Below are 22,389 nucleotides of genomic sequence, written 5' to 3'. Positions count from 1 at the left end.
AAAAAACCCAAAAAGGTCAGAAGAAAGAAACTGATCCAGACACAGTTTTATTGCTTGTATTTGGAGAACAAGGGATTTTTTGTGGGTTTAATTTTTTTTCAGCTTGGAGTCTTGTCTGATTCCAAATACCAAAGATGATGAAGTTAAAGGATATTTCTTGCAGTCCAGATGGTGGTGTCCATTGGTGCCTATTTAGCTAATAAGGATGCAGACTGAGACTTTAATTTGGATAATATTAAATACTAAATATATGCCCACTAACTTATTGAAATTATGGAAGACAATGCAATCTTTCTCTAAGATATTAATTCATCTTTTTCTGTAATCATGGTCTAGGTTGCAGGGTAGCTGTAAAAACGTGGGAATCATGCAGAATAGTCTAACTTCTAGCATGTGACTGTTTGGCTTTATCTTCTATGTTTTACCAATACTAAAATATGATGGTGGTGTTCAGTAAACAAACTGAATGCCTTTCTATGCAACTCTGGGCTTTGTTGTGAATCCCTTGAGAGCTCCAAGGGTGCCATCATGGTGACAGATACCTTGTGTGCACTGGTATATGTCAAACACTGGCTTACAGCCCTTTCCATGTCTTCTTTGCTGGCTAGTATTGCCAGCTGTTTATTGCAGTCAGCCAGCAACCAGAATCAGACCAGGAAAGTGGTTTTTCCATGTCCTAATCCCTGCTTCACCTACTTTTCTAGCTGTGTTGGTAGGATCAGGTATTTTCTCTTGGTGTTGTATAATATTCCTCCTTCTTGTATCCCCTGAGCTTTTTTGATGCAAAATCAATAGGACTGTAAAATGAAAGGTTTTGCAACTTTCAGTGAAAGTTTACCAGGCACTTGATGTCAACGATGTATGGTATAACAGGCTTGAGGAACTCACTCTGCTTAGACTTAATCTTTTATTTTGTTCTAAATTTGCCACGAAATGCTTAACCGATTCACCTCTAACCAATAAGAAAAGGCTCTTTAGAATGTACACAGCAAAAGGAAACTTCTGATTCTCTGTGATGATTCATGCTACAAAGTGTTTCCATTGTTGGAATAAAAATGGAAATTGGGAGGTTGTTGTGGAAAGTTAATTCCCAGAGAGCAATTATCTATGTGACAAACCAACCTTGTAATTGGTACTTCTGTTGGCAACCTCCATAGAAAAGTAAAGGATTGGCAGAACCCAAAGGCAGCATCTTTTTGGGGAAAGTGAATTGTTAACATACTGCATGCTTTTTCAAGGCTAAGAAAGTGCTGGACTCCTCAAACTCAAAGGTGCCCAGGGTGTCTTACTCCAGCAAAACCAAACAAAAACTGGCCTGGTAAGTTACAGATGTTCATGGCTGAGAGTAAAACACTGCAAGTATGAATGCCAGTGGAGGGTGCTGGAGTCTGCAGACAGATTGTGGAAGCTATTAGTAGTAGGGTAAGGGCGGAAAGTGTCTACAAGGACTTTTACTGCCTGAAACACATGTTTTGGCACCAACAGCTGTTCTTTCAAGGCTTCCAGCCAGCAGAGGAGTCTCTGTGCAGTGAGTCTAGAGGTAAATGTAATTCAGTTTTATCACCTGTTTCATGGAAAATCAACTTCCATTTGAAAAAAAAGAAAAAGAAAAAAGTATTAAGTACATTTTTTTGACTGAAAATAAGAAATGGTTACATTGGTCTGCACTGTATCCTCTGAAAATGCATATTGGCAGTAGGATAATAGTCTCTAGGACTATCTCTAGGACTTCTGCCACTCCTGTTTCTCTGTAGAGAAAGGCACCTCTGACAAACCTTGTTGCTCCTCACTGAGAGGAAAAGTCTTGTTCCTATCCCTTGCTTTGGGTGGATCAATAAACTAGAGAGGGAGTATGTGTGTGTGCTATGGCAGCTGTAATCTTAACATAGAATTGTAGAATCATAGAATGGTTTGAATTGGAAGGGACCTTAAGGTTCCAACCCCTTGCCATGGGCAGGGACGCCTCCTACCAGACCAGGCTGGTCAAGGCCTCATCCACCAAGCCTTGAACACTAATGTGTAATCTAGATCTCCCTCCCACCCCCCATCTAAAGCCATTCCCCCTCATCCTATTGCTATGTGCCCCTGTAAAAAGTCCCTCCCCAGCTCTCTCGTAGTCCCTTCAGGTATGGAAGGCGCTAAGATCTCCTCGGAGCCTTCTCTTCTCTAGGCTGAACAACCCCAATTCTCTCAGCTTTTCCTCATAGCAGAAGTACTCCAGCCCTCTGATCATCTTTGTAGCCCTCCTCTGGACCTGTTCCAACAGTTCCATATCCTCCTTATGTTGAGGATTCCAGAACTGGACACAATACTCCAGGTAGGTTCTCACAAGAGATGCAGCCCAGGATACGGTTTGCCTTCTGGGCTGCCAGGTCATGTTGAGCTTGTCAGTGAGCACCCCCAAGTCCTTCTCTTCAGGGCTGCTCTCAATCACATCATCCCCCATCCTGTACTGACACTGCAGATTGCCCCATCCCAGGTGTAGGATCTTGCATTTTTCCTTGTTGAATGTCATGAGTTTCACAGACGCCCACTTCTCCAGCTTGTCCACCAAGACCAATCTTAGTTCTGGCCCTGCCTATCATGTTGCTTGTTTATAACACAGAATTTTCCAAAAGTCTTGTCTCATTATCCTGGCCTCACTATTTAAATGCTGGTAAGAAACAGAGAGGAGACACAGAAATTATCTTTGACCCAGACCAGGGAGCAGTCTGGTAAAATCTTGCTTCCTGGGTTGCCCTCCTACCCTGATGAAACCAACCATTCACACTTTCAACATTCCAATATGGTGCCTTTGGTAGCATTAATTTTAAAGATCCATTTTGCTCTGTTCTCTTGGAAGCTGCTGAGTTCATTTTTGTTGGTGGGGGTTTTTTTGTTGGTCTTTTTTTTTTTTTTCCTATTGGTCTGTGCTATTTTTAAGTACATATTTTCTGTTTAGGTTCCATTCTAAACGCCATTCCATTAGAAAGCTCCTGCTGCTCATGTAGTTAGCCTAGCCGATGTAAATAACCTGGCAGACAGTGTGAGCTCTGCTTTGACAAGCTGTAGCACCAAACCTCATACGTGCTTTCTCTTTCATCAGATACACGTGCTCTCTTCGTGACTTCTATTGGCCACTGGGGGATGTGAAATGAAAAACTACCCGATTGCGAATTATGACAGTAAAAGTTTATAAGCTACTAAAATGAAGTTATAGCACCTAGGAGCTTAGTCAACTGACAGTGTTAAATGATACATTTTAAAGCTTGCTCTGAGATAATGCTACAAAAGGAACTGCTCATATAGAGGTGAGGTGCTGCTGCTCTGTGACAGGCAGAAAGGTAATGTGTCACAGAGCAAATTGCGGAGGAGTTAAGGAAAACTGCTGCAGTGATGGCCGTTGTTCCCTGTTAATTCTAGGAGAGCTAAAGGTAACTGCTTTGAAAAGAAATGTGTTTACATCTCTAAGATGTGGAGGAAAGAAAAAAATGTAAATATATGTATGTGAGGGTGTGGGGAGTGTAATCCTTTGAGTGCTGGCACTCTTGGGCTGTGGAACTGCTTTATCTCTCTAAGCAGAAAATTTTGAAAAGCTAAGAATGGTATTGGAAATCTAAAGACATCATTACTGGTCAAAAGATGAGTTAAGGCTATTGGGTTTGTACAGTGCAGCTGTGTGGCTATTTTTCCTCCTATCCCTTTCAGCTAGTCCAAGTGGTGAATAGCTACTCTGTTTAGATGGGTAGTATTTGATGCCAAAACAAGGTGACTTTAGGCACACTGATACTGGTGTTCTGTTCAGATCAGGAGTGTGCTTTTGATCTGAATCTCCTGATCATCTCTGATTTGATCCTGGAGCACAAAAAAGTCCACATTCCTTTTGGATGAAACTAAACAAAAACTGCTAGTGTCTGCTGTGTTCCAGCTGTTAATGGCAACTAGTCTGATATGAACTACCATGAGGTGTGTATAGCGTGGACATCACATTCTCAGCACCAGCTATTTCACACTATGTTTGCTCCTGTTGCCCTTCACTACTTGCTAGTGAAGACAGCCTCTCTTCTTCCAAAATGAAAAAAACCACTGTGTTCCCAAATAAAGTAAAAGGTCATTACAGCACTCTAGATCTCTCTCAGATATTCTGCATCTACTCTCATTTCTTTCCAGCTTGGTGTTATGATTTTTCTGTAGTTGATTATGGTACTTCAGGTACTGATTGTCTTCAAACACAGACTGATCGGGGAGGGGCAGCTTACTTTGGTTTTAAACATCTTGATTTCCATAGTTACAATTTATCACCTGAGTTTGTTTGCAGAATGGTTGTGATGAACAACATCAAAAGCAACCCATCTGTAGACTAAAGCACTAAAGAATACAGACGGGGAAGACCCTGGGTGTTCCTAGGTGGCACTGTTCTCTGGATGGAGTTTAAGCTGCCAAAAAGTCCCAGATGCTATTGTCAAAAGAATTAGTAGAAAAAGGTACAATTCATGCAAATAAATGCTCTGTGCAAGACATGGACACATTGCAGACTCATAGCTAAGTGCAACTATTAAAAAAAGTAAAGTAAAACACCTGGTGGCATCTTGGTAATGGAGCACCATCCAAGGCACTGAACAAATTCTTTTCATGAATGTTTTTTGTGGGATTTTTGTTTTAAGAAGGGCACGTTAAAAGAATGAGGGATGCGAGTAAGGATTTCTACAGACCACCTTAATTTTAATTCTTCCTATATGGTTCATATTTAACATTGATTTAGCTGTGTGCAGGGAATAATATAGAGGGAAGGTGGCCTGATTATTATTGTGCAGAGTTCTGTTTACCAATGCGCTTCAGATTTGTTAGGAGAGTTCTTTAGTTTCTCTAGATCTCCATTTCCTGCCTGCAAAGCAGGAGTGAAGTATGCTGTAGACTCAAAAAACATAGATGCTGTGTGAATGAAAGCTGTATAAATAGATACGGGGCGGGGGGGGTCCAAGCACCTGCTGTGACTGTGTCGTACACAAAGTTATCTTGGTGTCTTTCATATGAGCCACAACTCATCCTGCAAGATAAACTAATTCAGCTTCAAATATCTACTTTTCCAGGCAACTGGTTTCCACACTTGCTGCATGAAGGTAAATTGGAGAGATTCTTCTTCTTCTTGGCTTCCTTAATGATGGTGAACACCCTGGGGTTCTGGACTATTGCACACAGGTATGTGTGAGATAATGAAAGCTTCATGTTTCATTTGTAGATACGAGTAGAATTCTTGCAAAACCTGTAAGCTAGCATGTAATAAAGAATTAGTAGTGATAGATCATATGTCATCATTCAGGGTTCAGACTTCAGTATTTTTCATCTGCATTGAGGAGAGGGATTTCACAGTCAAAATTATGTGGTAAGGTTAAAAAAAAAAACAGCTGATGAAACTAGCCTTAAATATTTAAGGGGTCTTACCAACATAAAACTGCTTTGAAGAAAAAAGAGCATTCTATTATTTATGGAAACATGTAAATATGTTGGCATTGGACCTTAGATCACAGAACCAAGATATCTTGGTCATGAAACTGACTTCCACTGCATTTGGATTTGTACCAATATATAGAAAACGGCCATTATCTCAGAGAGCTTACAGCTTTAATATAGGGCAGTAGGCAAAGGGGTTGCAAGAAGACAGAAAAAAGCTACTGGTTGATGCAGTATGCAGTAGTTTCAACAGAATAACCCTGAAATATTTTCTGATGCTCTACTGGGCGAGAGAAATGCAACTTTTTGCTGGAGTCAATAGAATTGCTCAATTAGCCCCCTGCATAGCAAGCAACTTTATGCCACCTATAGAGCCTAGGTTTAATGCCTGTATATTGCCTGTAAAATGCAAGATACTCATAATTGCAATCCCCTTTTATATCCAGGGTGGTTTGAGAGTTGGTCTACCTCCTGTAGTATGGAACATTTAATCACAGTTAACTTTCTGTTTACAATGTTATAAGTAATGCTTGTAGCGAAGAACAGGGAGGGAAGCAGCCTGTGTCACCATGAGTAGGAAAGGTCACATGTGAGTGCTATTCTCTCTTAGACGCCGGGCTGCAGTTCTGTGGAAATCCTTCAGAAACCTTGAAGTAGTGATTTGATAATGACAATAACAGAAAATTTCCAAGGGCAATGTACTTCTAGAACTCTTGAGAAAAATACTGCTTTTTATATTACATATATCCATACCTAACTTTGCAGCACTGAAACTTACTGTAGCGTCTTGTTAATCATTTAAATGTAACATGAGACACAAGTGTCTGCCTATTCTGATGGCTAGTTCTTGATTCTCATCTTTTAAATGTGACCTGAGTCGTGATTATAAATGTTTACCCTGCATGCACTTTGTCTTCCTTCTATAAAATGGCACTTTATTCTGCTGTGAAATGAAATTTTCATTTCTGGCATTTACCGCTGAAAACTAAATGGTTTAGGTTGTCAGAAAGTGGATGTAAAACTGGGGTGAATGCAACAAATAATTTTACCCAAAATTGACATAATTCAATGGGGAAATTTATTGGTCTCCAGTCTTCCTGAAAATACATGCAATAAGTTTTCTTAAGTTCACATGTAATAGTTTCACTTTGTGCTGAATAAAAATTCTACCGTAGCCGGGGGGAAGGCAGTGAAAGGGTGAGGACTATTCAGATAAACACTGATTAAGGAGTAGGGGGAAATCAGTCTTTAAAACTCTGCATTACATAAAATATAGTAACATTTCTCTGAGGAAAAGCATATATTTCTTTTTTAAATTTGTTAAAATGACACAACACAGCTGCTGATGCCTGCATCCCATTTGGCACTTCTCGTCCTGAAGTTCTGGAAAGTTCAAGGAAAGTCTAAATCACTCTAATTTTTCTGGCTGCTTAGAAGTCCAAGACTCAGCAGACACTGTAACTTGCAAAATATTACCTAATAAACAATAAGCGAAACTAATTCCAGAAAAGATAATTTTAGCATTTTTCTTCCCCATCCTCCCCCCTGCCCAGATACAACAATCTGAATCAGGAATACACCAATGAGTTCAGAAGAAGTCTTCCTGAAGAAAAACTTTTGAAGCATGAAAAAGCCATCAAGCATTATGATAGTGTCCTGGAACGTTCTCCCATTTTGCCTCCTATGGAGAAAACCTGATAAGATTTCACCATCGTTTGACTGAATTTTGATTGTTACCAACAAACTTCTAATGGTAAATTACCTTGCATTGTTAAGTTGAACTGCCAATGTATTTATTAGTTTTCTTAGGAATAATAATGTTATTTATAAGTTTACAAAATAGCAATTGCCATAGGATTTGGCCTTGTAGGATGCTGCACTGTCATAATGCCCATCAAGGACAATGAGAGCTCACTGCTTGGCATAGTTGATGGAGAGAGGCTTTTAATCTCTACAGGGAAATAGGTAGGTATCCACATGTATTTGTATTTAGCAATGGTTCAAAATCAATAAACTCATGTATACATTTGTTTAGCAAATTACTCTGTGACAGTATCATTTATAAATAGAGTCTGGTATTGGCTGGTTGATGCTTGCAAAGGTAGGAGGTCTGTGTTCTGTTCTCAGCTCTGCTACGTATGTGCTACCTAGCCTTCAGTAAGTTCTTTCTTTAACTTATTTTCCTCTTTAGTAAAACGAACACAACCATACCAACCTTCTTTGCAAACTGCTTTGAGATATAGCAAAAATATGCTAGAAATATGGGTGCTTAAAGTCTGTCATGAAACAATGATGCTGAAGCGTTTAGTCTTATATTTTGTAGAACAGCTGTAGAACTTTTCATTCAAAAAGAACAACATACAGAAAACAGGTAGTAAGAGAACTGGAAGCAAGCATTTATTGATGCCAGAATTACTCATTGTAGCCCAGCTGAGGTGACAAAAAGAATTACAAAATGATTGGGAAAGGATAGTTGCAGCTGGAAGAGGGGAGGTGGGGAGACAGGGGCTGATTAGCAAAATACATTCCACTTTAGAGATCTAAATGATGTTAAACACTTCTAAAATTGGCTGACATGGGTATTGTGAGTAATGGTAATCTTGTACTTAACATTTTAAATTTTTTAAGTCATACTGCTGCAAAGAGTGAGGATAGAATGGGGTCTTTATGTGATAAGGAAACATTGAACCAAAAACCTAAAGGACCACTTTGACATCAAGATGATTGTATTGGAAGTGGTAGTCAAGCCAGAATGCTTTCTAAATATGAAGAATGCTCTACCACAGGAGAAACTACATCAAAAGAATATGATGTACTGAAAGCAAAGCAGAGTACTATGTGAGCTGAAACTGTGAAAGAGCTAGTGAAGGAATTCATCTCTCCAAGGAAATCACCACTCTACCACTAACCATATTTAATGCTGCAACTTTGGATGGGGTGTTGAGGGAGGGGGGAGCAAAACTTAGTAACTGCATCTGAGAAGTGGGAAGGCAGGCAGGAGCCCTTAGTTGATGTTACAAATATTTAAGGTTTAGGGAAAAAAAAAAAAGAAAAAAAAGAGAGAGAGATGATGACATTTAAAGTCATGAGATAAAAGGTAAATTGAAAAAATGCAATACAGATGTATCAAAGGTATATTAGCTAGACTACCGTAATGTCTATGTGTAATGAGAATTAATTTTCTAAACAAACATTGTAGAGATGACCTGCCTTGATTTCAGTAAAGCATTGGACATATATGCCATGGGAAATAACTTATGAAGATGGAGATCAGGGTCAGCAGAAGAGCTACAAGGTGTCTGAGGAACCTTAAAGTCCAGACGCCAACAGATAGGGTAGAAAGGGGAGGTATCCATTGGGAAGTGATTGTTTTGTGGAACTTGTTTAATCTTTCTTCATGGTAAATGAGATTGTGATCCTAGGATTGGCTAGTAGAGATAGAAGAATTATATCTTCATACGAGTTCATCTGAAGTGGTCATCCATTCTGACTAGTGTGGGATGCCAGGCCTTGATGGAAGAGCTGAATGTACAAGTTGCTGTTTGCTTTGTAAGAAGTGGTATGAAGGTCAAAAAGTTGCCTGCTTGCCTTGCCCTGGCTCTTTGCCCTGCCAGCAAGAGACAATCTTTCTCCGCAAGTGACTGCATAAGCTGGGCTTGTGCTAGGGCTATGAGAGGGGGAGGAGGCAAAAGGTTGAAGGGCCTAGTCTCCAAGGACACCAGAGACCAGAAAGCAGGATAATTTTGATGTATTTGACAGTTATTTGCTTCTAATGTGGTAATTTTCTAAATAATATTTATATTGCAATAAACTCAACTCAACTGTAAGCCAACAAATATCCTAATTTCTTTCCATAAAGTGGGAAATTCCTGAATACTTTATTTGATCTTTGTCTTGGCATACAAAAGCTGCAAAGATGCTGGATAGAGTCTGCTGACAAGAGGTCTGTGGTTGCTGTCAATGCATTTGAGAGTTACACACAAAAGGAGAGCAACTGTGTAATAAAAGGGTAAAATCTAAGATTTGAGCCAGCAAGTATAATTGGGCTGGCAGTGCTTTTAACACCTAACAATGATGATATTTTTAGAAAAAAACCTGCAAAAATAACAGCAGTTTGGAACCATTTTCATCATGAACAGGAAAACAAGAAGCCTAGCTTTATTTTTTTAGTATAACATATTCCCTTTGGTGCTTGCTCTTGGGCTGAATGACCTCAAGCTTCCTAATTGTCTGTTGGAAACCCATTCTGCAAGAAAAAGAGGACTGGTTAACTCCCTAGACAGGACCTCTCTGTCATGCAATCATGCCAGAAAGGCTTTTGGCAATGGGGAAGGAAGCAGTTGGGTAGCCTTCATAAAGAGATTCTCTGGAAGATACGGATTAGAGTGGGCTTTGGGTTGAATAATTGACTAATGAAAACCTACTACCTTCTTCACATGGACCAGAAGAAGGGTTTTTCTATCCCATTTAGGTAAAAATTTGGCGTTTTGAATAGATGGCAAAAGGATGGCTGGACTTTGACATATATTAATATACAGAAGTCAATCAGTCATGTTCACCATTATGACAGAGCAATTTAGCAGTTCTCCCCAACAGATGGGGACGCTTCTTGAACTAGAGCATCTGGGCCTCCATACAAAGGTGATGGAAGTCATTGTACTTTGAGAGCACTGTCTAAATTTTATAAATTTTGTACCAGCACATGGTGAAATTAGTATAAAGGAGTCTACAGGTTTGGTCTTGACTTTGAAAGAAGCTGGTTTTCACATCTGATTTAGTACATTAGAAAAAATGAGAGGACAGAAAAAAACATGGAAGGGTGTGTGCTTATGAAATAATGCAGTAAGCAGCTGGAAAATGTTAGAATAACCCTCACTGGTTCAGCATTTTGTTGATCTATGGCAGTTTTCGTTCAGATCTGACTGCCTGTATTTTAGGTTGCCACTTGATGTTGCTTTGCACAAAGTAAATTTAAGATATGCATGTTTTAATCCTCACTATAAAGTACTACAGTTTTGAAAGTTATTGTGGAAAAAAAAATGTGATGTTAGGTGTCCCCAGAAACATCCCAGTTCAGTTTTGTGGTTTTGATATTGTCTAAATTTTCTAAATCTTGTGCCAGCCCACAGTGAAATTAGTGTAAAGGACTCTGTAGATTCAGTCTTGATTTTGAAAGAAGCTGCTTTTGTGCTGTCTGCCAGTTCTGGTTGTAAGTATTTTGGTGGGTGCTGTGCTCAGCACAGGTCATTACTAATCTTGAACAGCTATATGTATTGCTGATTACTGCTGATGCAGGTGAGGGGTCGGAGACTGGAGATGTTTAAGGGTTAAAAGAGTATTTTATACTTTATTCATGTATGGACGTACTGAAAATACAAATTCTGTCCCAGACAGGTCATTGAGCACCTAAGTTAAGCTGAAATGCATGGGACAGTATTTTGAGGGAGGGAGGGGAGAGAAAGCTCACTGTAGAGGATTAAGATCTCCATCTGTTAAGTTTGCACTGATGATAAAACACATGCTCCCAGTTGGAACAAGATGCATTAAAAGAGCAATTTCACTTTGACTGCCTAGCAACAATGTCATTGAGCACCTGTAATAGTTTAAACATTAAGCATAATTGGCTTTGCTTGACATAAATCTGTAGTTTTGTAAATAAGAGCAGTTGAGTTTCCATGTAATACCAATTAGCTATAAGGAATGCTTTGTTTGCTGAAGCCTGCAGCTTTGCAGAGGAAAGAGGGAGTTGTTAAGACTCAGCAGTAGTAGTCAGAAAGTAGAACCCAGATCAGACATTACATAGGCTTTGAGGGTCCTTGTGCAAGTTATTTAATCTTTTTCAGTCCGGTTCCCTAGGTATGAAAGAAGAATAATATTCAGAAGTCTTTTTTTGGTAAAGAACCCTGAGTGTGTCTGATTAAAATACCTTGAAGGTAATTTTACAGCATTAAACTCAGCTGTCTGGGTCTGTGCTGGGTTTCTTTTCCCTTCTTTAAGTCGGGGCTACTATTGTGTCTTGAAGTTGTTGTAAATTTTCTAGGAATGCTTACTTTCTGCCAGCGATGGAAGAAAGAGATGCGTGTTCCACTTGATATGAAAGTAAGTCTTGTTCAGCTTCTGTGGGAACTCTGAGTTGGAAAGATGAGGTAGGAATATGCCTTCCTTGTGCCCTGGAGAAAAGCCGCAGAGAAGAACTAAAGCTTTTAGACTTCACCCTGGTGTCTGTTTGCTATAACACGTAGTCTAATAGATTTGCCTTGGCAAAGGCAAATCCAGCTACCTTCCAGAGAATGTTTTGAAAGTCTGCTTCTATTTAATCTTTTAAAATAAATATCATATATTTACAAGTCTCCTCATCATGTCACTGTTCTGAATAGAATAAAAATGACCTTTTTCCATTCTATCTACCTGGTGTCTAGAAAGACTCACCACAGAAGTAATATTCTGTTGATGTAGTACTTTAAATTATTCTAGTTTCAGTCTCTCTGTAATTGTAGATATAGATTTCCTTGATTCAGGGGCTGACATCTAAACCTTATATAGTCTACTAGTACTGACTTTTTAAAGTTATTTAATCAGTTCTAATATTGGAAAGTTGTAAGAATGATAGGAACTGCTCTAACAATGATTTTTTTTCAGTTTGTTGAAGATAACTTCATATCTGCAGAGCACTGGATAATGCATCCTAAGACTACCAAATTGTAGGCATTCTGCACATTTTCTTAGGAGCTGCATGCTTTCCAAAAGAAAACCAGTAGAAGTTTTTTTCAAATATTGTATGACCAACATCTTTTCCTACTTTTTTTGTTTTGTCTGGATGTGGGTTTTTTGGTGTTGGGTGTTTAATTTTAGGGTTGTTCTTTGTTGCTTTTTTCCTTTTCAGATTAAATAAAAAATGTGTAGAATGCATATCTACATTTTGACTGGGGAGCAGTCCACTCCCTTTCCAGACACTAGGATTTTGTGTATATCCAAAAGATGATCATTCTAATTACCTAATACGCTTCTGAGAAAAAGCACATGTCTACAAAATATTGCAGTTAATAACTTTACATTTAGAGGGTTAGGCTTATTTCCTGTTAATATGGGAAACTCCTCTTCAAGTACTTGCTCTGTCACATCTGAAATACCTTACCTCAGAACTGAGGGTTTGAAACTGAGTCTTATATACCCAGCAGAGTGTGCTGACTGGATGGAGACTGAAGGCAGGTGTGTATATTTTCTGGATACTCCTTTTATTATTTAAATAGATCTATATTCTTTTTTTTTTTTCCTAGCAGATGAAAGGTTTTGAATACGAAGCACTTAATAAACAAACCAAAATGCCAGCCACGGGAGCTGGAGGGGTAGAACCAACAAAAAAAGCCTTAAGGCAGTGAATGTTAAGTTTGTCTGGCTTGCTTTGCAGCCTCGTACAAACCATCATTTGACACCATATCCTCAATGTTTTCATTGTCTTTTCACGTGAACTTCAGAAGTAAAATTGCTGATGAGGTTGGGGGTAGTAGTAATAGTAGCACTTTACAAAAAGGCACAGCAAATTATCTCAGTGTTGTTTTTTGGATGGTCAATGAATACAATATGAAGATACTGTCTATTTAACTGGAAAAGAGGTAATCTTTGATACCAAGCAAAACCATCAATTTGAAACATGCTGAACAGTAAAAATTGGTTGTAAGAGGATGCTGCTTAAAAGTGAATCCAGCATTCCATGCAGTTCTGAATGACTTTACCTTGGCTCATAGAGTTTTCCTATTGTCTTGAAATAGTTCCTTTTTGAAATATTCAAATGGAAAAACTGAGAGATTCTAGTATCATGCTGACAGTTGATAAACCCCTCAACCTTTGTCACTGTTTGTGAAGAGCTGTCATTTAGTGGGAATGCTCTTTAAGCTTAAGCTGTTTGTAAACTAAACTTTAATGACAGGAACATGGTGTAAAACCTTAAGCAACAAAAAGTTCTGCCTTATTTGTTTTGTGTAAAAGAGGAATGTCTATGACTTCCAGGAAGAAACTTCATTTCAGAGATCCAAGTACAAAAACTATACAGGTCTTGCAAAAATAAGCAAATAGTTTCAACAACAGAGAGAGCAGCAATCTACCAAGAGGGGAGGAAAGTGATAATTACCTATTTGAAAATGATATTGCTTCATTATGGAAGAGCTTTTGATTGCTGCTTCTTGCTTGGGATAAGAAATTCATGTTTATGAGAATATGTAAAAATGGATGGTCTCGTCTGATAGATTGCATAGGTGCTAAAAAACTAAATACAGTGGCACTGAGGGCAGAGCTGAAATACATATTTCTTGTATTTAAAAAAAAAATTGCCAGGAAGAGGGTACTCTTGTAGTTCTGGCTGAAATAGTTGAAGGGTAAAACTTAGGAAATCCAGTGCTTCTTTTCTTTTCAGTTCAATCGTGAATTAACAGTCAATTGATTCTTGCTTTTGCAAACTTTTTTCATCTGATTAACGGCTAAAGTGGACTATTCTCTGCTCGTTTTTTAAATTAATAGTCCTTGTTGTAGTGAGGGTTAACTAAATCATGGTGATTTGGGTTTTGCTCTTTCTCCCAGTTAGCAGTTTCAAGCTATCTTCCTATGCACTCAGTGGTTGTTACACCTGCCTCTCAATATTCTTTAGAAAACAATATTTTCACTTTTTTTGAGCGTTTTTAAGATGCAGTGGGTTCCAAATAATCACTTGCACAGATGCTCATAAATGCCTTTTTTATTTTTTTCTGAGATGCTTGTGCAGTTCCAACACAGACTCAGGCATGTAGATCCTTCAGAAATGCTCAGAGAGAGTGGCCCAATTTAAATTATCTATTGAATGCTGAAACACAAATTGCACATGAAATCCCCAAGCTTCAAGGGTCTCTGGCAGGTCACATCCTACCAGTCACTCAAACATTTAGTCAGTGCTACCCCCATGCACCTATGAAACTGAGGCTGTTTGACACCTCTGAGAATATTTCTCATGTTAGATCTGTTGTAAATGAGCACATGGTCCAGAATAATTAATGGTAACACTTCAGTCCTTTTTTGACAGAGTTGTGTTTCTTATGCAGTTTGTGCTGGTCTGTCTATTTAACTGCAATCAGCCATGCCTGAAAGACAGGAAAGAACAAGACGGACAAGTGTGTCAGTGAGTGAACCTCTTTTCTGTAATTAGAAATGCACAGGGAATAAATTATTCTCTAATTCAAGCTGTCCAGCTCACACTAATAATAACAACCCAAGAAGCAATCTGTTTATAAAAATTAAAACTGATTTTGTGAGACTCCTTAGTGCAAGACAGTATTTACTGTGTAGACTTGTTTGAGTTTATCACGTTTAAAGGGCTCTATCAAGGCAGTGTGTGTTTCAGGGTGGACTACGCAGCCATTTCATGCATACATTTTCTATCACACAAGATTAGCTAAAACTTAATCAGAGATAACTGTAGCAACCCTGGGCCAAATGCTTCTCTGCTAAATTAATGGTTGTTAAGGAACAAATGCCACAGAAAAAAAGGTATGAGCAAACTTGGCCTAAGCCATTTGTTCTTCTTCTCTGCAGCCCTTTTAATCCTTCTCCATTCAATTGTCTTCCTGCTTGCATGGGCAAAATCTTTTCTATGGAGTCACTGAGGAAAACTCTAGCAATGACTCAATAGATTGTTTCTTTATTTGTTTACATATGACTCTGATAATTCTTTGTAAACACTAATGGGGCTTAGTTCTATCTCTAATGGCTAAATTTAATATAAATTACTCCATAGCAGGCCTTAATATTTTCAAACCACAATAATATTAAAATTTGGGGAACTGACTGATTCTGGAAGGTCTATCTTAATATCACAGCTATAAGACTATAGGATAAAGTCTTCTTTCTCTGGGTCCTAGGACAAAAAGAATGGATGGAATCTTGAACATTTGGGCTCAAAAATGTTTTGTTCAATTGATTTTAACTGTTTCTTGATTTTTTTTCTATTATTATTTTTTTTTTCTAAACTTACATAGGCTTTAATTATGGTTATGTTGTAATTGTAGCACCTGATTAAGATGCAAAAAGCTGAGTGCTGGAGAGTGCAGAGCACTCTTACTTGACTTCAGCTTGGAGTCAAGTGGAGATGTAACATCTTGAGAGTGGAGGAGGTGCCAGAGAACTAGATTTCCAACAACAAGTCTGAAAATGAGAGTGCACAGTCTCCATTTTAAACCTGGGAAAGTAATCAGGTCTCAGGATTAGATATGTTACTTATCCTCCTTTAGAGCCAGAAGCTATAAAGAAACTGCTCAGAATTTGAACAGCTGTCATAAAGCATCCCTGACATTTTTAAGCAATCTCAGATCTTTGGATGAAGAGTCATGATAGTAACTCTTATTTTTGGAAGGCTGAAACGTACACAATGAATTCTCTCTGTCAGACAACATGCTGCAAAAGAGTGTTGACTCTGAGAAGTCAGCCTAACAGGTAACATTTTTTTTATAAATATTGTGAAATCTCAGCATATCTCTTTATCCATTTTATTCTTCATACAAAGCATATGCATTATGGTCAGTTGCTGATCTGAAAGCGTAGATGAGATCCACAGAAGGAACAAAAGCTATCTAGATTTTCTGGCACATTTGTGAATATACATAACTTCAGACTGGGTAGAATAAGCTTGAAGAGTCACTGTCCAGTAATTCAGAGTACCTAATTAATTTAATTGCAAACCATGAAATTTTCAAATTAATTTATTATTCAAATATATTCATGCACTTCCATCCCCCCAGGCTCTCCCACTAAAGAAACCCTGCTTTTTCAGTGCAGCTCTGTTTTGTGAATATGTGAAATCCAAACAAAAGAATATCCATAGTGTGTCAGACCAGGCATCCTTCTAACTGGGTGTGAGGGAGAAAAAATACAGAACAAAACACAAAACGCTTCTGGTAAACCCATCCAGTCTGAAGGAGCTATCCTTAGTTCTGTATTTATGTTCATCCCAAGAGCTTACACAACTAATCAGAATACTAATAATAGCTAAATGTAATGCTAATTGCCAGTTTATCGTGTTCTATTGAAATGTGTGATTTAGGTCCTTGTTTTCAATTTATATTTCGTTTTAGTATCTCTCTATGATCTTGTGGTCTTGTACGTTTTTTATGCCTTACTTTTTGAACTCCAGGGTGAAGTCAGCTGTAGCCTGGACCCTTCACTGATCAGGCCTCTACAAGTGGTAGGAAGAGGGGAAATAATGAAGGAGAGGGAATAAACTCACAAATCACCTTCATAGAGTGCAAACTTTTAAAGTATTATTTCGTATGAGCAACTACTGCCCTTCCCATAACTTTGTGCTTCCATATTTAACATCAGTAAGCTGTGCTAATAAAAGCAGATGGGGGAAGAGGAAAGATCTGGTGTTTTCTCTGGTGTAACCTCACATTACAAGCATGAAATAAGTCATAAGCTATCAGGGCTTGAGATTTCTCAGTCTACAAAATAGACAAATGGTTGATCTGAAATTTGCTTTTGAATCTATTAGTAGGAAAGTCCTTCCATTAAAAAATAGGATGATCTCTTTCCTTTTTATCATAGTAAGCAAGGCACTTGGTCCTCCCCGATGGCAGAATTGGGTTAGGCTTTTTGTCGCAACACGGAATAGATAAGAATGGTGTTAACACCTCTACTTCTACTCCTTCATATGAACTTAACACTGTCATATGAACTGATCTCAAAAGAAGGATATGTAGAAGTAGCCTTCCTGGTTTGGTTTTGTTTTCCTATACCTTCTCCAGTTTTCATCCCACCAGTGCCCTCAAAGCTTTAATATGAAGATCACTCCATGGTGTTGCAGATGTTCTCTTGTGATTTCAGCTTGTTTCAATGTTTTTGACTGGCAGTTGTTCAGTGGTCTTATGCTGGTATTCCTGCTCCTGTTCACCTTTCCTCTCACTTCTTATGGCACGAGGGTCTTTTCCATTTGTCCCATTGCACACCACACTATAACCCAGCTGCACATCTCCTCAGAAGTAATTCCGCTTTCCTTGCCCCCTCTGAGGATCTGTCACTTAGCTTCTCTCAGTGTTGCATTATTAAGCACAGAGTAAACACCAAGCAAACTTGGTGGAAACCATTTTCAAAGAGTTTTTCCTCTCTTGGCGTGTGTGATCTGCTGTTCCTCTGCTCTCTGTTTTTTGCTCCTGCACATGCAGAGGCGTGTGTGTTTGTCTTTATATGTTGGAGGTTTGCTTGCTGTAGAATCACTGCTACCTGTGTCTTTGCACATCCCCTGTGCTTTGTCAGATCTGCTGGGCTTGTAACTGTCAGGTAGATGGTGTCTGTGCTGCATTTAAGGAACAGTGGGGACATCCAGTGGTCACATGGGTTATAATTAATTACTCCCGATCCTGTCAGGGAGATCAAATTTCCAAGCTTTCTTCTTTTCTCAGCATTTGACTTGTTTTTCATCATAGCTCATTATCCTGTAAAGTGCCTGACAGAAGGTTGGGATTTCTTTCTCTCATCTTTTTCTTCCTTCCCACCCTCTAATTGATGTTGTTTTGTACCAAGGAACAACAGAAACCACGAAATTGAGTCACTCACAAGTAAATAACGATATCTTTTAATTGCTTTTCAAATAGAGAATTTGGAAGAATGAGTGAGGAAAATATTATTTTTAATGTATAACACTGGAATAACTGGTCAATAAATCTTATTGCTAGAGGTGAAAGATTTTTAAAAAATTATTACAATAATCCCACAACTTAAACATTTTATGCAAGTTTTTCAAATTGCCTCATACTTAATTCATGTTTACCTTAGTTCATCTAGTCTGTAGTGAGGCTGAGAAGAGCTGTCTCCTTCCCTTTCTGAATCTGGTGGTGATCAGACTCTGGGACAGATTTTAAAATAAATAAATAAATAGAGACTTTTTCTTATGGTTGTCATAACTGAGAATGACAATGAACTCCAGACCTTTAAAACAGAAGATAGAAGACATTTCTTGCCCTGCCCTGTCTAGTGAATGGTTGTTATATGATTGAGTAGTCAGCTGTCCTTTGCCCACTTTGAAACTAGCTGATCTTCTACTTAGTAGCATCAGAAGAGCAAAATGCTTATCCGATGTGCATAAGTGTAGCCAAGTTTCATGCTCCTAGGTTTTGTTAAGAAATGCGAAAAAAGGCTATACACTCCCTACTGAGAGGGAGACTGAGAGACCACATAAAAATCTGGTTTATTTTCTGTTTTTCCTTTAGAATAAATAATTTATGATCATTTTATGTAATAGTGCTATATTGCTTTTAGTCTATCTGATGCCAAAAACAGTGCCTTTTTTGTTGTCAAACTAAAAATTAATTTAAGCAATCCTCTGCTGTTTTTGTTACCACATTGAGATAAAATGGTGGAAGCCATGGGAGGAATTCTAGTAAAGGTCACAGTCCTAATTATAAAATGTCTTTAAAAGTTTTATGATCCTTTAATGGAATGCTATTGGTTATTTTCAACTGGAAAGGATCGACCTCTGTAATAAAGCGTTTTGAAGGAACATTGCAGCTTTGGCACAGTTCTCAGCAACTCTTCTTCCCCAGGTTTGCATGTAGTACCTTGTGGCAGTGACCAGTAGAAAAGCCTTAAACCTAAGGAGAAAATATGATATAAAAATGAAACAGGAGAGAAGCAATGAATTTTAAATTAAAAAAAGTCATAAGACTATGATAATTTCAACAAAGAAAATTCTTGTAAAGGAAGAGCATTTATATAAAATGCATCTGTCATCTGAACAAGTTATCTCAAATTAGCTCCACTTCATTTGTGAAATAACTGGCTTGTCCCAGTGTATCATGATAGCTACATTTCAGCAAATCATGATTTTGCCTGGGTGATGAAAAGGGAATGACAGGCTGAAAAAGCTGTGGTATTCTTCTATTTTCTATTCTTCTTTGCTGGTATTTCCCCATACAAATTCATCTTCAATCCCTGCTTCAAAAATTTGTATAAACATCTTAAGTTAACTATTGGGTATGACTCAATTCACATCAGAAGCGTGCATTTACATACCCTCATTTCTAAACCCTAGTTTTTCTTTAGGTCATCCCTGTGCCTTTTATTGTCTGCTGGAAATCTTTACAAATATTCAATATTCTTACCGATACTAAACTTTGAAACAGACTAATTTTCAAGGGCTGAATAAATGTTATGTGCATGTTTTCCACATGTTGCTGCCATTACAGTATTGACTGTCATTTCCTTAAAACAAAATGAGCTAGGAGATCCGAGGGGTTGCTCAGGAAAACCCAGGCTGTACACCCAGTGTAGCAGGTCATTAATCAGCTCAGTAGCAGAACTGAGACTACACGGCAGCTCACCTGTTTCCTCCTCCGCTTCTTTCTGGAGGAAGCTGCTGCTTCTACTTAATGTCTCCAAACAACCTACAGTAATATGTATTTGAAGTTCTGCCAAAGGAAAGTGTAGCAATGTTTGACAGTGGCGGATATTGTGAACATAGGAGGCTTCTTTTTGTTTGGAATTTTTTTTTTCATTTCTTGAGATGAGCCTTTCCGTTTTTGCTTGAAGTTTTCCTTGATTAATGCATTCATTAAAGAGGAGTGACGGTAATGATTAAACAAAAACATCTTTAAAATGCAGAGTTCATTTCAACCCATTTGGTTTTGTTGTACACAAATTGGATTGGCATTGCATCCTGCACAGCAGGTACTCTACTTGAAATCAAAGACAGATGCTTTTACAGGATTAGAAAGGATATCTTGAGGGGCAGAGGAAGAGATTGAGATTGGGGGGCTTTGTTGCTTTTCCTTGTACTTTTTAGTAATAACGTTAAATGAATAATGATAACACTGCTGTTTTGTCTGCCTTGAGTACTAATAATATTGTTTGCTTACAATTAAAAGGAAACAAAAGCTCCATTGTAACTTAAATTGTTAACAAATCAAGACTACTTAACTGAGATTCTTTCCCTCATAAATAGCTAATGACACCAGAGTCTGTTTGAATTTTAATGCTAAATATCTCTGAATGAAAATGTTTGACTGATGAGTCATGTATGGCAGGCATATTAAATTTTATTATTGTTTTTTAATTATCCGGCAGTGTACATGTCTTTTAAGAGCTTCTCAAACTGTTTAGCGTAGTCTCTGCTCAAATAGATACCTGGTAAGTGAGCTGCAGCTTGCAGGGGATTGTGGTTAGTTATAACAAATAAAGGATGTGTCTTGAATGGGAGTTGTGTGCAGAACTGCTGAGGTGCTGGTCTTCCTGAAATTCACTGCAGCCAGTTGACTAAGGAAGCAAAGAAAAGAACAGGTCACTGGTCCCTTCTATGACTCTGGCAGTACCTTCCATTTAAAGTGCCCATTTTGACTGTCTTACAAGAGATATCATCTACATGAGTCATACGTACCCTACGAAAATTGTGTTTGAGTGAGATATCATCTTTAGCACCCAGACCCCATTTGTCAGCAAAGTACAAGCCAGGATTTCCCACAAAATTATCATATTGTTACATTGGCTTTTGGCTCCTGGGTTGGAGAACCTTCCTAATAAAATGCTGTGCTTAATCACTCAGTATTTCTGCATGTTATAGCCTTTCCAATAGTGGCTATTGCAGCTTTGCACTTTCACTGCTTACCAAATAACTATTCCACTGCATGTGCATGGCTTTACAAAATATGTCTTATTTAATCTATTTCTAAAGATAAAATACAAAGAGATTTTCTTGACGCTAAAAAGCATAAAAAAATGTTGGGGTTTCTCACTGTAAATATAAAATATTTTTTTTAAATACTGTATTATCTTTAGTCTGACCTGTACAGAAGAGAGTTGAAAGGAGGAGCAGCTTGTTGAGAAAATACACTTCTTTTAGTGTCACTGTTCATTTCCTTAGTGTGTCCAAAGATTCAGAGTACATTCGGGGTTCACTTCTCTGCGTGTTTTTCAGGCACAACAGATGGAGTGTCTCTTATCCCATGAGCTTGTTGGTGCCTTTTGAAAAAATGAAGAAAAGAATGTTGAGAAACAAGAGAGAATTACCACGTATTCCAATCAATTAAAATTTTTCTTCAGTTAATGTCTTTTGATAACATGATTTCATGTGGTTTGGGTCTCAGTGTTTAATACTTGGTTTCATTTTGCTGCCTGATTTGACAGAAGTTTTTTGTGAGGGTCTGTGTGCCCAATATGGTTTGCATGAGTTTGTGTGGTCATCTGTGGGATTTTTCAACTATAAAATAGCAAAAAATGCCATAAGGGTTTTGTTTCCTGTTGTTATTGTTGGCTTTTTTTACATTTCCTACATTTTATCTGCAATGTATATGATTTGCAGAAGATAAGAACAATATTGAGATTTCACATCATGGTGAGGTGCGGCTTTTTGTCATTCATTACTGCTGCAGAAAAGCACTAAAGTCCAGGAATCTGCAAATAATAATTATAGCCCCAAACTCTTACCTGACTTTACTCTCTGAAATGATCTCTACTGCAGATTTAACCATGCATTATTCTCCTATTTGAAATCTTTTCAAGGTTTGTCTGGCACTGAAGTACTTTATTTGTGTTCAATATGACTAATTAGACTGGTATAGTCTTGATTAGGTTGGTTTTGTTTTGGTTATCAGAATAAGGGATCAGTTTTAACCTGTACAGTTTACACAGACTGGGCCAAGGGAATAAATAAATTGCCTTCTGTCCCCTCACCTTCCTCCTTTTTTTTGTCCTACTTAAGAAATAAACTTTGCCATTTAACTACATAGAGGGCAATAACTGTCTTTTTCATAAACACTGTCTCATTTGAGTCTTAAAATCAACCCTACAGATTCCCGAGGAAGGTGTTCATTTCTGAAAATTAATAGATAGGCAGAAAGCAAAAAATATAAATCAGGAACTGTAGAGGAGTTTACTTCTAACTGTACTAGAGATCAATATTTTTGCATAAAAAGAGTCAATTTGCTTTTTCTGCCCCCATTATTAGTATATAAG

General features: G+C 38.0%; 2 protein-coding genes across 2 annotated transcripts in view; one reads left to right on the top strand and one right to left on the bottom strand.

The window, feature by feature from the left end:
• SLC15A5 (solute carrier family 15 member 5) overlaps positions 1 to 7,712 on the top strand; it is a 36,919-nt gene extending 29,207 nt beyond the window's left edge. Inside the window, exons 8-9 of the mRNA XM_069861843.1 lie at positions 5,070 to 5,178; positions 6,984 to 7,712. Of these exons, the coding sequence (XP_069717944.1) occupies positions 5,070 to 5,178; positions 6,984 to 7,128 (254 nt within the window). The 3' untranslated portion in view covers positions 7,129 to 7,712. The remainder of the gene's footprint in view (positions 1 to 5,069; positions 5,179 to 6,983) is intronic.
• The window catches only part of MGST1 (microsomal glutathione S-transferase 1), a 274,023-nt gene that overhangs the window by 77,825 nt on the left and 173,809 nt on the right, over positions 1 to 22,389 (bottom strand). The gene's annotated exons all lie outside the window — the stretch shown is intronic.

Source organism: Phaenicophaeus curvirostris, chromosome 1 (genome assembly GCF_032191515.1).
Source record: "Phaenicophaeus curvirostris isolate KB17595 chromosome 1, BPBGC_Pcur_1.0, whole genome shotgun sequence".
NCBI classification, from domain to species: domain Eukaryota; kingdom Metazoa; phylum Chordata; class Aves; order Cuculiformes; family Cuculidae; genus Phaenicophaeus; species Phaenicophaeus curvirostris.
Note: the sequence above shows the minus strand (reverse complement) of the source record. Positions and strands in the feature narration are given on the sequence as shown.